General features: G+C 46.1%; 1 protein-coding gene across 1 annotated transcript; it reads left to right on the top strand.

Moving 5' to 3' along the window:
• Window positions 1–210: 210 nt before the first annotated feature.
• On the top strand, window positions 211–4843 carry LOC142803172 (tissue alpha-L-fucosidase-like). Its single transcript, XM_075888269.1, has 3 exons — window positions 211–685; window positions 3638–3925; window positions 4607–4843. The coding sequence occupies exons 1-3, from the start codon at window positions 342–344 to the stop codon at window positions 4824–4826; spliced, it is 852 nt and encodes a 283-aa protein (XP_075744384.1). The 5' UTR covers window positions 211–341; the 3' UTR covers window positions 4827–4843.
• The last annotated feature ends 7963 nt before the right edge of the window (window positions 4844–12806 follow it).

Here is a 12806-nt window from a genome sequence, read left to right on the forward strand (position 1 = left end):
ACGTATGATTTGTGAACTTACATGGACGCCTGGTAGCACCGCTGCACTTAACATGTTGCGAACACTCGCCTATGGTGCTCTTTTCAAACAGTTTGAACTACGGTTGTGAGTGTATATATAAACTTAGAAGTACGTCACATCTTTGCTTGATCGATGTGCAGGATAACTTTTAGACGAAACGTGGTTGGCAGAGGCCCAGCTGTATTTTACCGTCTTGAGGCCAAGGGCACTCAAGCTGGAGCTATTTGATTCTCGAGGTGGAGGCAAGAACCACGGCCGTAAAGATACGGTACCAACTACTACGGTCGTATATCACGTGGGCCCACTGCTGTATAGCGAAAATGGCGCCGCTGGCGACGGCGTGCCTGCTTATTCTTGTAAATGTGCGGGCGTTAGCGCGATTGACCTCGGATCGTCGCTACAGCCCCGACTGGTCGTCGCTGGACACTCGCCCGCTGCCTTCGTGGTTCGACGATGCGAAGATCGGCGTGTTCGTCCACTGGGGCGTGTTCTCGGTGCCCAGCTTCGGGAGCGAGTGGTTCTGGAACAACTGGCATTTCGAAGATCCGCCGCTCGTGGATTTCATGAGGCGCAACTACAAGCCGGGATTTAAGTACCAGGACTTCGCTCCGCAGTTCACGGCCGAGTTCTTCGACCCCGAACGTTGGGCCGATATTTTTGCGAAGTGAGTGTGTCGTAACTCATTACGCACTTTTTACACTCATTGCAGAAAATTGGTTCGCACATAGTATAAAGTGGTGAGCTCGATCGAATTACGTGATCTGCGTATGACTGCCTGCTCACGGAGGTAAGATGCAATATACAACATCACAAATACAGCATGACTGGGATTCGAAGGCAAGATACGGGAATTCGCTAAAATATGTAAACATTATCTTTAGGAAAAATACATATGACTTGAGGCCATACAGTTTGGCATAATTCATCAGAGTATTCAAACCAGCACCCCGCCGTTGTGGTATAGTGGCTAAGGTACCCGGCTGCTGACCCGCAGGTCGCGGGATTGAATTGCGGCTGCGGTGGCTGCATTTTCGATCGAGGCGAAAGTGCTGTAATCCCGTGTGCTCAGATTTGAGTGCACGTTAAAAAACCCCAGGTGGTCTAAATTTCCAGAGCCCTTCATCACGGTGTCTCTTATAATCATATGGTGGTTTTGGGACGTTAAACCCTACATATCAATCATATACCAAACAGCACTTATATTATAGCAAAATAGTATCAAACCGGAAAACAAAATTCCTGTGTTGCCCTTTAGAGAGACTGAAGGATATGGTGGATGGACACAATACAAAAACAACATGCCCCAACCCTATTTTTAGGAATCAGTGTAACACTAAAGTGAAATGTGTTATCAACGAGTTGGTTGAGCATTCATTTTTCTATTTTTCAGCACAAGGATGAATGAATGAATCAATACAGCAACGAATTGAATTTTCATGCGAAGAATGGCAAGCAGTTCATAACTTACGGCGTACACTTTATGCAGAGGGCACGCGCGAGATAGGCAAACACAGCGCGGGCGCGAACAACTGTCTCAGCTCGACACTTAAAGCAGGCTTCTCGAACGGAAAGGAAGGGCGCATGAAACGAACTTGCAAGAATACACAGGACGAGCGCGAACAACTTTCACAATTTTTACTCCATCGTATGTGAGCAGCGTGTGCTTTTCGTTAAAGGCAGCTATGGCAGTGAGCGCAGTGACCTTCGTGCTGTCTTGAATCACGAGTCCAATCTGATAAGCGCGCGCGCAGTCCGCGGAGGCGCATGTTCAAAGAAACGCGAGAGGCACCCAACACGAGGCCGTTAATTGCGTCATCTTGTTATTGATGACGAAAACGCGGCAAGGTTGTGGAGCTCTGAGGAACGCCCATGGGTATATGGTGTACATAAATGGCTTGCCGTTAGCATGATCCTCAAAGTACAATTCATGGCATAGTGGCTGAGTTGCGCGCGGCAAAGTGAGAGGCCCCGTGTTCAATGCTCCGCTACGGAACATTTTCTTCTAGTTTTTTAAAGACGATAACTTTTCTCGGAATACTTCAACGCAGAAATTTTGGTCTGTCTGTCTGTCTGTTTATATGTCTGTTTGTCAGGCGAAACGGCTTCAGTCCGACCACATGCGCAGTGCCCACCAATATAGCTCATGTTTAGGAGTTCGTACTTGTGCGATAGTCAAATAAAAAGCGGGATATTACGTGCATCTGCGGCACAATATCAACGCGTCAGTGCTCTGTGGCTTCTTTATTTATACTAGAAAAGGCATAAATTAGCAATTCTTAAAACAGAATAATTTATTACACTGCGCTGACAATGAGACGCTATGCACGAAAAAACTAACTTCCTACGCATTGCTAAATCAATATGGTGTTGCCATCTACCTTGAACTCAACACAATATGACCTCGAAAATTCTTCTCTTTCCGAGATTACTGCAAGATGGCGCTCATGTCTCTCGCAGCGCCTTCAGAATCACATTCATTGGATGTTTTTTTTTTTTTCGCGCGAGGCGCAAAAATATCGTTTTTGGATGACATTTGCAGTCGGACATGCACATAGGGGGCCAATGTTTTTTTGCGATGTGTTAATATATATTTTTCTACGTCATATCCATGACAGAAATACGTCAGCGAAGCCGTGATGAGCCCCAACAAAAACACGTTTGTGTGAAAATTAAGCAGGGGGTTTATGCAGCTTCAGATATACTAGGTAAATTGCGTGTGCAGTATCAGCATTAGGGATTCGCTTCTTTCGACATCCTAATTACCTCGTACTTACAGTAAGCTCTTATCGCGAGCAGAAACTAGGATCGGTGACACAGTCACGGTGAAAGGTGACCGCACGGGTAACCATTGCAATCGACTGATGACATTAAGGCATTTTAATACGTGGCCTCACGCTGCCGATAGTTATGTCTTGCAGGGAGTAGGGTCTACGATGGTATAACTATAACGCACTACCAAATGTAAAGTATACCCACTCCTCCCCCCCCCCCCCCCCCTCTTCGAAGTGTTCGAGGCCGAATGCGAACAAGCTTCGCAATGAATGCAAGAATGAAAATAGGTCGACGGTATCTTGCTCACAACGGCAGTTTGTTGGTCCCCAACTCACCGGCGGTAAAAGAATAGAAGTGATAAGTTTTTGAAATCCAACCTGAGAAGTCCTCGGCTGCCATTATTTTGTCAAACCTGCATGGACCCTGCACTCTTTAAAATGTGACCGCACAGATCAGACTGACTTAATGTGTGGGGCTAATTTTCTTTTTTTTATTCTTACTACCACACCCCACTTCTCTCCAACCGCATGCGCGGCTATTCCGAACAGATACGCTCCAAATCACGCTTTACCAAATTTAAACGAAATGTTGTTCGTTATGGAAAGTTTTCAGGACGCACACAACAAACATGTAAAGTAGGAAAACATACAAGCGCTTGTATGTATTCTTTTCATACGTCTTTGTTCTGTGCACGCCGAAAACTTACCATAATTAACAAATACCAGTTGGGAAACTGTGGCTTTCTCGTGTTTAGCGCACGGGGTAGCAGCGTTCGAACAGCTTTCAGTTGAACGTGGGCCTTGCCGCTACAATCCCTGTAGCAAGATGAACGCTTCTCGTTTAGGTCTGGGGCGAAGTACGTGGTGCTCACAAGCAAGCATCACGAGGGATTCACGCTTTGGCCCTCGAACGTGTCATGGAACTGGAACGCCCTGGACGTTGGGCCGCACCGGGACCTGGTGGGGGCTCTGGCCAAGGCCGTAAGGAGCTGTGGAGGAATGCGGTTCGGGCTGTACCACTCATTGATGGACTGGTTCCACCCACTGTACTTGGCTGACAAGGCGTCCAACTTTTCGACTGCTATGTTTCCACCTGCTAAGACCCTTCCGGAACTCGTGGAGATTGTGGAAAGGTGAGTGCCCCGAGAACTGCATTCTTGAAGGTTTTGTTCTTTGTAGGGCGGCGTATACGGGTTAACATGGCTTATACTCACTCGCCAATACCTTCGCAGATTATGCACTAACATCCAAGTGACCTCACACTCGCGCGATATTGGGGCAATGCATAATAGCAACAACCCAGAGAAAACAATGGCGGTACATATGAAGCCGCCCTGGTAAGGGTGTCTGTAGGACCAAAGGCGTCTGTTTGCGTGTGCCCTCTACTCTATTTTGCGCTGTGTCATGATTTTCTCTGATCTTCTTTTGTTTTCGCTTAAATTGCTGAGTGACAGCAGCGTAGAATTGCTCCAGGCGTCATGTGGATTTCGCAAGTAGACGATTGAAAGACACGCGCTTTACAACACGTTCAGGCATATTTGATCATCATCATCATCATCAGCAGCAGCACGAGCAGCCGCTGCCGCCGCCGCCGCAGAGAATCAACACAGTGCGCTGTTGTATAGTTGAGGCTACGTAGTGGGTACGTCACTCCTTCACTACAATGAATTGTGGCGTTGATGATCCCTTCCCAACTATACTTGAAGGCATGCATTACATAAAACTTAGTTTACAGACCTGTACGCAGTGACATAGCGTTAAGTTTCCTTGAGCTCTCAGCAAACACATTATTATGAAAGCTTTCCCATTTACAGGTACCATCCAGAGATTGTTTGGTCTGACGGCGACTGGGAAGCGTCCGACGCTTACTGGAACAGCACCTCTTTCCTGGCCTGGCTCTACAACGAAAGTCCCGTGCGTTCTACTGTCGTGGTCAACGACCGCTGGGGCAGAGAGGCCCTGTGCAAGCACGGGGACTGTTCGAGATCGCTTGCCCCGTCAAACCATCATGCTTCCATGCCCGAACCTATATAAATTATGCAAAATTTCAACACGACCTAAAAACTGATTTAGATGCTCCTTCTCAGGATGGAGATGACACTAAAGCTATGAAAATAAGCGCAGTAATGAAAAGGGCATACAAAAATGCTGAATTTGCTGTTAAATCGGCGAATAGAGTACCCTATAGCCGCTGGTGGAATTCCAACTGTTCACGAGATCACAGACGAAGACAGGCAGCTTGGAAGAAGCTAATACATAATCAATCCCCTAAGAACTGGTCAGATTATAAATTTCTTGCCGCTGTATTTAAACACACGGTGGTCCAAGCTAAAGAAGAATATGATAAAAGACATTTCAATTTTCTCTTGAAATCCAAAAATAAGAAAGCTTTATTTCAATATATGCGATCTCGCAAAATCCTGCTGTTTACATTAAATACTGATTATGAAAAGCTATCATTGGAAGAAACGAAGAACTCTTTAGAGTCAATTGGCAGAGGTCTAGAAATTAGATTTTCTTCTATTATGGCTTTCAACTGGCAAAAGTCTAGCATAAGCACTGACTTCGAAAACGTAACGCTGTCTGAAGCATCAAAAGTCATTCGAGATCTACCATTGTCAGCTCCTGGTGCAGATGGAATCACAGTTCCTATGATTAAAATTTTATTCAAGCTATCCCCTGGCGACGTCCTCAATCTTATAAACTACTCTTTAAAAAATGCCTGGATACCGTATGACTGGAAAATAGCTAAGGTAATCCCATTAATAAAAAAGCAAGGATTAGGTTTTACCATAGAAAATATCAGACCCATCTCGCTAACTTCGAACATGGTGAAACTCATAGAGAGGGTTCTAAAGGGCCGAATAAACTCCTGGATGATGAATAAGGTCATATTGAAGCCAAATCAAATTGGTTTTCGTTGTGAATGCTCAATTTGGTGCGCCCATGCAGATTTAGAGAGTTGAATACAGCTTGCTCGTAAAAGGAAACAGTACGCCGCATTAGTAACTCTAGACATAGCTAAAGCGTACGACAGTGTCGAGCACTCTATTCTACTGACCACCTTGCAGAGTCTAAAGTTTCCTCAGTATATTACTGAGTGGATAGCAGAATTTCTAAAATCAAGGGAATTGTATTGCGTGAAGGATGGCTGTTGTTCGCATAAATTCAAACAGAAACGTGGTGTTCCCCAAGGGTCCGTCCTATCTCCAGCATTATTCAATATACTGATGAGCTCTATTCCAATTGCTCAGGATGTCAGTGTCTACATTTATGCAGATGATATCGTGTTCTTGGCTGCAGAGAGCGACATTTACTCACTACATCAAAAACTGCAAAGATATATTAATACACTAGAAATTTGGTTGCAATCCATTTCATTGTCATTGAACATCAGTAAAAGTGCGCTCTTGGTGTTTCATATAGCAGATACAGTTTCAATTTCTGTATTGTATAATCGGGAACCTATTCCACAAGTTCATTCAGTCAAGTACTTAGGAATGATTTATAATGAAAAGCTAAATTGGAGCCCACACATTGAATATATAACAGCAAAGGCACAACGGGCGTTAGGTTTATTACGCAGGTTAAGCAACAGAAAATACGGTAAAGTGAAAAGTTGGGCGAGTTGGTGCTGGTTCATGATGATACGGGGCGCGAAAAAACGACACACAACAGAGAAGAAGCGCGTCGTCTGTGTACTTCTTCTCTGTTGTGTGTCGTTTTTTTCGCGCCCCGTATCATCATGAAGAAAATACGGGCTGTGCAGGCACACAATGTTAATGATATATAAAATGTATGTGCGACCAATATTGGAATTTGGGTGTGTATTATTTTCGGGGGCCGCTGGTTATAAAATTAAACCGCTAGTAATGTTAGAGCGAGAAGCCCTGCGAATATGCCTGGGACTTCCCAGGTTCGTGGCGAATAATATATTGTATCAAGAAGCGCGATTGCCAACACTTCTCTGTCGATTCCGCATTCTAACGGTTCAGACCTTCTTAAAGTTCTACAGTTTACCGGCGCGAAGATCAGAGTACGCATTTATCAGCGACCGTGACTCTTTCTTTCTTGCACATTGGCCTCGATATCATACCCCTCAGATAATTTTCGTTAAAAAGAAACTGGATTGCATAAATGCAGACAATAGCACAGTAATTGAAACAAATTCCTCAACCATCAACATTAGAATAGAGTACGATGAAATCTTCCCCCCACAGGCCAAGTTGCAATCTCTTAGATTTTTAACCACTATATTAAACGATTACTTGGTAAATGCAGAAACAAAAAATGTAATAGCTACAGATGCTTCTGTCAACAATGAAAAGGCAGGCATAGGAATTGCGTCTGATTTCCTCGGCTGGTCTTTTTCAGTAAGGCTTCCAGATTTCACTCCTATATTTGAAGCCGAGCTAGCTATTATTTTAGCTCTTCGTAAAATTCCTACGACCGAGACCAGTGCAATCATCCTAACAGACTCACTTTCGGTGTGTGCAGCTCTGACAACCTCTGAACAATCTCGTGCCCTAGCAGCGCTCCACACATTAGCACCGGCGCATTTAAAACTCCTCAAATTAGTGTGGGTCCCAGGTCACTACGGATTACAATTAAATGAATTGGCAGATGCTTTGGCACGAGCATCACTCGATGGACCAGTAATTTCAGTACTTCCCGAGTTAGAATACTTATCAGGGGTTAGATGTAGAAAATTCGCTATTTTTACAGATAGTTTAGAAAATATCACACAATGGACAGATTATCAGCACCTCAAATTTCCATGGAAAGCCCAGTGGAGTCCGTCAAAAAAACTTGAAATTATAATCTCCAGATTCCGGTGCCGCGTCCCCCCATTAAATTTTTATTTACATAGAGCTGGTCTGACACTTTCCCCCCTTTGTCCGTTCTGCGAAGAATCAAAAACTATTGAACATTATTTTGGCTCATGTCGTAACTATGCATTAATTAGGAAACGACTTTTAGATATTCCATTTGCGAAGCTAGGTTTAAATTTAACCACAGAAAATGTTCTAAGTTTTGGTGCCTCTGTTTTGGGATATTGCCACAGAGATGCATTCGATGCGGTGTGTAATTTTATTCAAGACTCTAAACGTTTTTCAACATAAAGCCCACGTTAACAGATACTCAAAAAAAAAAGGGTCGGAAAGTAATTTTCAATTCTGGATAAATCCGTAACATACCAAATTAATCGTGTTTGGCAAAACCAGTTGTAGCTATTATTGTCTACTTTGTTGTTCTTTGTTGTTGATTCTTTTTTCTCACAATCTAAATGTTTGGTTTCTTTCTTTTTTTTTTGAACAATTCACTATACAACCCCCCCCCCCCCCCGTTTTTTTTTTTCGTTGTAAGCAATAATGCAGTTATCATCCATATGAGACTATATGTTCTCATGGCCAATCCCCCAGAGTGGGTACAAGCCATGGATTAGAGGATACAAACAAACAAACAAACAAACAAAAGATTTGGAAGGCAGGTGGGTGCAGAAAAGAATGTTGGCCAAGACGGCAGATTGTAGTGCTCGGGCAGCCTGGGTCCTGCCCGAGCACTACAATGCTTCGAAAGCTGCCAGAGTTCCCACCATGGCAAGATGCTGTCTTCATGCTTCAGTTGTCCAGTTGGCTGACGGTGCAACGAGCGGCTGGGACAGGTCAGCGTCATGCCCCCAACCTTGAACAAGCGCGAGCTTGCGGACACTCGTCTGCATTGCCAACAGCGCGTGGACAAGAGTGGCCTGCGACATGCCTTGAGTACCTGCCGGCATGAGTCCCATTACCGACGGCTGTGCATCTTGCCTCATTTGCAGAGCTGCTTTTCCACTAGTGGAGACGCTAGGATCGACGGACGTGGTGAGCAACGGTTGGATGTAAGAGCAACAAATAGTCGTCGCAGGTTGCTGACACAGCATCAGTTTAGTTGGTAGTTACCGAGAAAGACGAGAGGAGTTTAGAGACGCACGTGCAACTTGGCCACACTAGAATGTGTTAATAATTAGTTCAGGGGAACCTAGTTGATTCTAAATATTTTAGTCTCCTGTGTGTGTTATTTGTATAATTAAGTTGAGGAAAATTGAGTGTATTTTTGGGCCACACTATGTCCCCTTCATGTGTCAATCCCACAGACTTGGGCAAAAGTGCCGGGCGCTATCGACATCGTAACACCATTTCTTTGCTTGCCTTATCATTACATGGTCATGTCCTTTATATAAACTCCCTTCACAGACCCCCACACTTTTCTCCCTCCTTGTTTATGCTATGCGTGCCACGTTGTGTAACTGTGGTAGCACAAAAGCAGGTTAAAACATAGCTATTTGAGTGAATAGTCATTGGTTCTCCCTATATAATACTGTAAAATGCTGAGCGAGCCCCCTCCCTTCTTCAAGATACCATTTAAAATAAGCACCAACGACCGAGCAAGTGCGGCCACTTTTTTTTTTCAACACAAGCATTGCTAGTGTAAAAAGTACCTCTAAAATGAGCACACTGAATGTATATTTTGTTCATAAAATTTCATTGCTGTAAATAAATGAAGTATTTCCATAGAAACACTGATGGGCCTTTTATATCTTTATCAACTTTCCCATCGCCATCTCGAATTTTGGTTCGGGACCGAGCAAGTGCCCCTCTGCAAATCTGGTCGGATTATTCTTCATTGTAGGGGGTGGGGGGGCTCGCTCGCCATTTCGCAGTAGTATTTCTATAACATGAAAATACTTTGTGGCATTCATTGCTAGTAGTGGCTTCCACTTCACGCTTAGGCTTGTGACGTCCAAGAGGCCTTGAAGTGGTGCACTTAAAATTTTCCATAGCCAGTCGAATCATGCGGGATTGCTCAAATTGACTGATGGACTCATTGAGCAGACAGGGATATTTAGTGGAAATAACAAACAAGTATTTAATCAAAAGAGTGCAATGGCTAGAGATAAGAAAGTCAGCTAAGAGGAAGACATGTATGTGAAACAAAAAAAGAACAGCACAAGAAATTATACGAAGTCAAGACGAGGACAAACAGTAGTGTATGGACAGATAAATAACGACATACACAGCACTAACACCAATCAGTCTAGTTGGGTGCTCTCCAGCAATAATAATATTGCCACAGGCATGGAACGAGGTTTAGCCATGCCAATGCGAGTATGTGCCATGGTGTGAAAGAAGAAGAGGACGGTTGGTGTGCTCGTGCTCTAACCTTCGGTTCGGCTCAACGTCCACTGCTGCTCCTGTGAACAGACGTTGTGGTCATTCTGTAATCACGTGACATTTTCTGGTGGAGGTGCGGGGTAGTGTTGTATGCACTGCAATCAGCAGCAAGGTCCCGACACTAGTCGCGACTCGGAAGAACCAGCCGACCTACGGCGTAGCAGGCGACAATTAGGCCTACCTCCTGAATTCGGACTATTTCCACAACTTGGCATTACTATGGCTAGTGCGGGAACGCAAACCCAAGAAACATCAATGCTGCCTCCTTCATGGTTCCTTAACGTCCCACGAACTCCGAAGCCGTTCCACGGTGACCCTTACGAGGACGTCGACGACTGGCTTGACGACTACAACCGTTGCGGTAGCGTCAACGAGTGGAACGAGCAGCGAAAGCTTCGGTATGTCTACTTTTATCTCGAGGACTCTGCGCGCACTTGGTTCGAAAACCATGAAGCCACTATGACAACCTGGCCAGAGTTTTGCAACCAGTTGCGAAATACCTTCTGAAGCTCTGACCGAAAGGAGCAAGCGGAACAGCTCCTCAATTCCCGAAACCAGCGTCCGAACGAGAGTGTTGCCATGTTCGTTGAGGACATGACGCGGCTGTTCAGGCGATCCGACTCTTCAATGACGGAAGAGAAGAAGGTGCGCCTCCTAATGCGGGGAGTGAAGGAGCAGCTGTTCGCGGGACTAGTGCGGAACCCTCCCAGCTCTGTAGATGATTTCCTCTGCGAAGCCACGACAATGGAGAGATTGCTAAGGCAGCGTTCATACCAGTATGAGCGTCCTGGCAGTCTTTCGTCAGTGTCGTCGGCCCTGCCAACACCTGACGTCACGACTGTAAAAGACCTAACGGAGCTCGTGCGCAGTATTGTGCGCGAGGAGCTGCAAAAGCTGCACGTGGTGCCTTCTCCGCCCCATGTTTCTGCTCTAACGGATGTCGTTCGCGAAGAGGTCCGGCAGCTGGTGCACCCCATGATGACTCTGCGTGCAGCTGAAGTTTAACCCTTGACGGCCCCGCGTCGAGCCGAAGCTCCGCTATTGACGTACGTGGAAGCACTACGTACTCCTGCACCCGCTGTTGGCTATCCGTCCCATCCGTCCACCCTGCAGACGGCGCCGTCATTCTACTCAGGACCACCGCAGTACGGCAACCCACCCCTTACACAGAAATCCAGTGTATGACGTGCTCCCGACAACCGACTTCTATGTTATCACTGTGGTGAACCAGGTCACATCTACCGTGAGTGTGCCTACAGGCACATGGGTCTTCCTGGCTTTCGTCCGGATGCTCGTCGACCCAGAGATGGTGAGCGGCCTAGTGTTATCGCCGAATACTTGGCAAGCCGACGATCCTCAACCCTTCCGCGTCACCAATCCCGCTCACCGTCTCCACGGCGTTCTACGTCACCTGGCCAACAATCGACCTTTGCGGACGTCCTTGCAGGAAGATCGCCTAGATCCACAAGCCCGCGCCGGGAAACTAAAAACAGCGACCTCTGGGGGTGAGGCCGCTGTTGATCGACAATTACAAGACCCTCCCTGATCTGCCTGCCGACATCCGACGACATTCTTTCATCGACGTGTGCCATCGACGACAAACGTGTCTCTGCTCGTATCTCTGTCCTTGTCGACAACCACCCGCTGACAGCTCTGATAGATACGGGTGCCGATTATTTTCTTATAAGTGCTGACCTTGCTGCACAGCTAAGAAAGGTAACGACACCTTGTGGACATGGAACCAACCTCCGGACTGCGGGAGGTCACCTATTGACACCGCTAGGAATGTGCACTGCCCGCCTCCGAATTCGTGAGACGACGTACATTGTTTCCTTCATTGTATTGCGCGAATGCTCCCAAAACCTGATTCTTGGAATGGATTTTCTCCGCGAGCATGGAGTCATTATTAACCTTCACGACCTGCTCATAATGTTATCTAACGACCATAAAGCCCTACGAAAGGATGCAGTTGCGCCGACCACAACGCTTTGAATTGCTGACGACATCATCGCACTTCCGCTGCGAGCCAGTATGTTGGTAACTGTGTTACCAACATACTGTCACAACTGAGTAGTGGCATCGCGGAGCGACTGTCACAGCAAGAGTAGTGGCATCGCGGAAACTAACCTCTCGGTGCTCTTGGCTCGGCAGATTTGTGTCGCGCGTGCTATCGTCCAACTGAAACATCGGAGGACTCAGCTTCTGATCACGAATTTCGGCGGCCAGTACCAACACTTGGCAAAGCGAACAGCGATCGCGAACTTTGAAGCCATTGATGACGAAGAATGTTCCACTGTCGTTCCGATTTACACTGCTGCTGAAGGTAACACTGCATTAGCCAGTACAGTTGATGTGAATCGCCAGCTATCCTCTGCGCAGCAGCAGCAGATACGCATGATTTTACGTACGTATAGTGACTGCTTTGCGTCCACCTCCAAAATCAAGCAGACCCCAACCGTGAAGCATTATAACGGACCCTACCGAACGGCCTCTATGACAGCATGCCTACTGCGTGTTGCAAAAAAAACAAGAGGCAATACATTTTCAAGTGAAACAGATTCTCGACGACGACGTCATCCAACCCTCGAACAGTCCATGGGCGTCACCCGTCGTATTTGTTAAAAAGAAAGACGGCACTCTTCGATTTTGCGTCGATTACCGGAAGCTCAACAAAGTGACGAAAAGAGACGTCTACCCTCTCCCAAGCATAGATGATTCACTGGATCGACTTTGACATGCCCGATATTTTTCCTCAATGGATTTTCGCAGCGGCTACTGGCAGATCGAGGTCGATGAACGC

Source organism: Rhipicephalus microplus, chromosome 3 (assembly GCF_043290135.1).
Source record: "Rhipicephalus microplus isolate Deutch F79 chromosome 3, USDA_Rmic, whole genome shotgun sequence".
In the NCBI taxonomy this organism is placed as follows: domain Eukaryota; kingdom Metazoa; phylum Arthropoda; class Arachnida; order Ixodida; family Ixodidae; genus Rhipicephalus; species Rhipicephalus microplus.

What these genes read in the sequence shown, in the direction of transcription:
- LOC142803172 (XM_075888269.1), top strand. Translation starts at nt 342, where the DNA reads ATGGCGCCGCTGGCGACGGCGTGCCTGCTTATTCTTGTAAATGTGCGG. An exon ending in TGGGCCGATATTTTTGCGAA is followed by an intron (nt 686 to 3,637) that starts GTGAGTGTGTCG and finishes CTTCTCGTTTAG; the next exon opens with GTCTGGGGCGAAGTACGTGG. An exon ending in CTCGTGGAGATTGTGGAAAG is followed by an intron (nt 3,926 to 4,606) that starts GTGAGTGCCCCG and finishes TCCCATTTACAG; the next exon opens with GTACCATCCAGAGATTGTTT.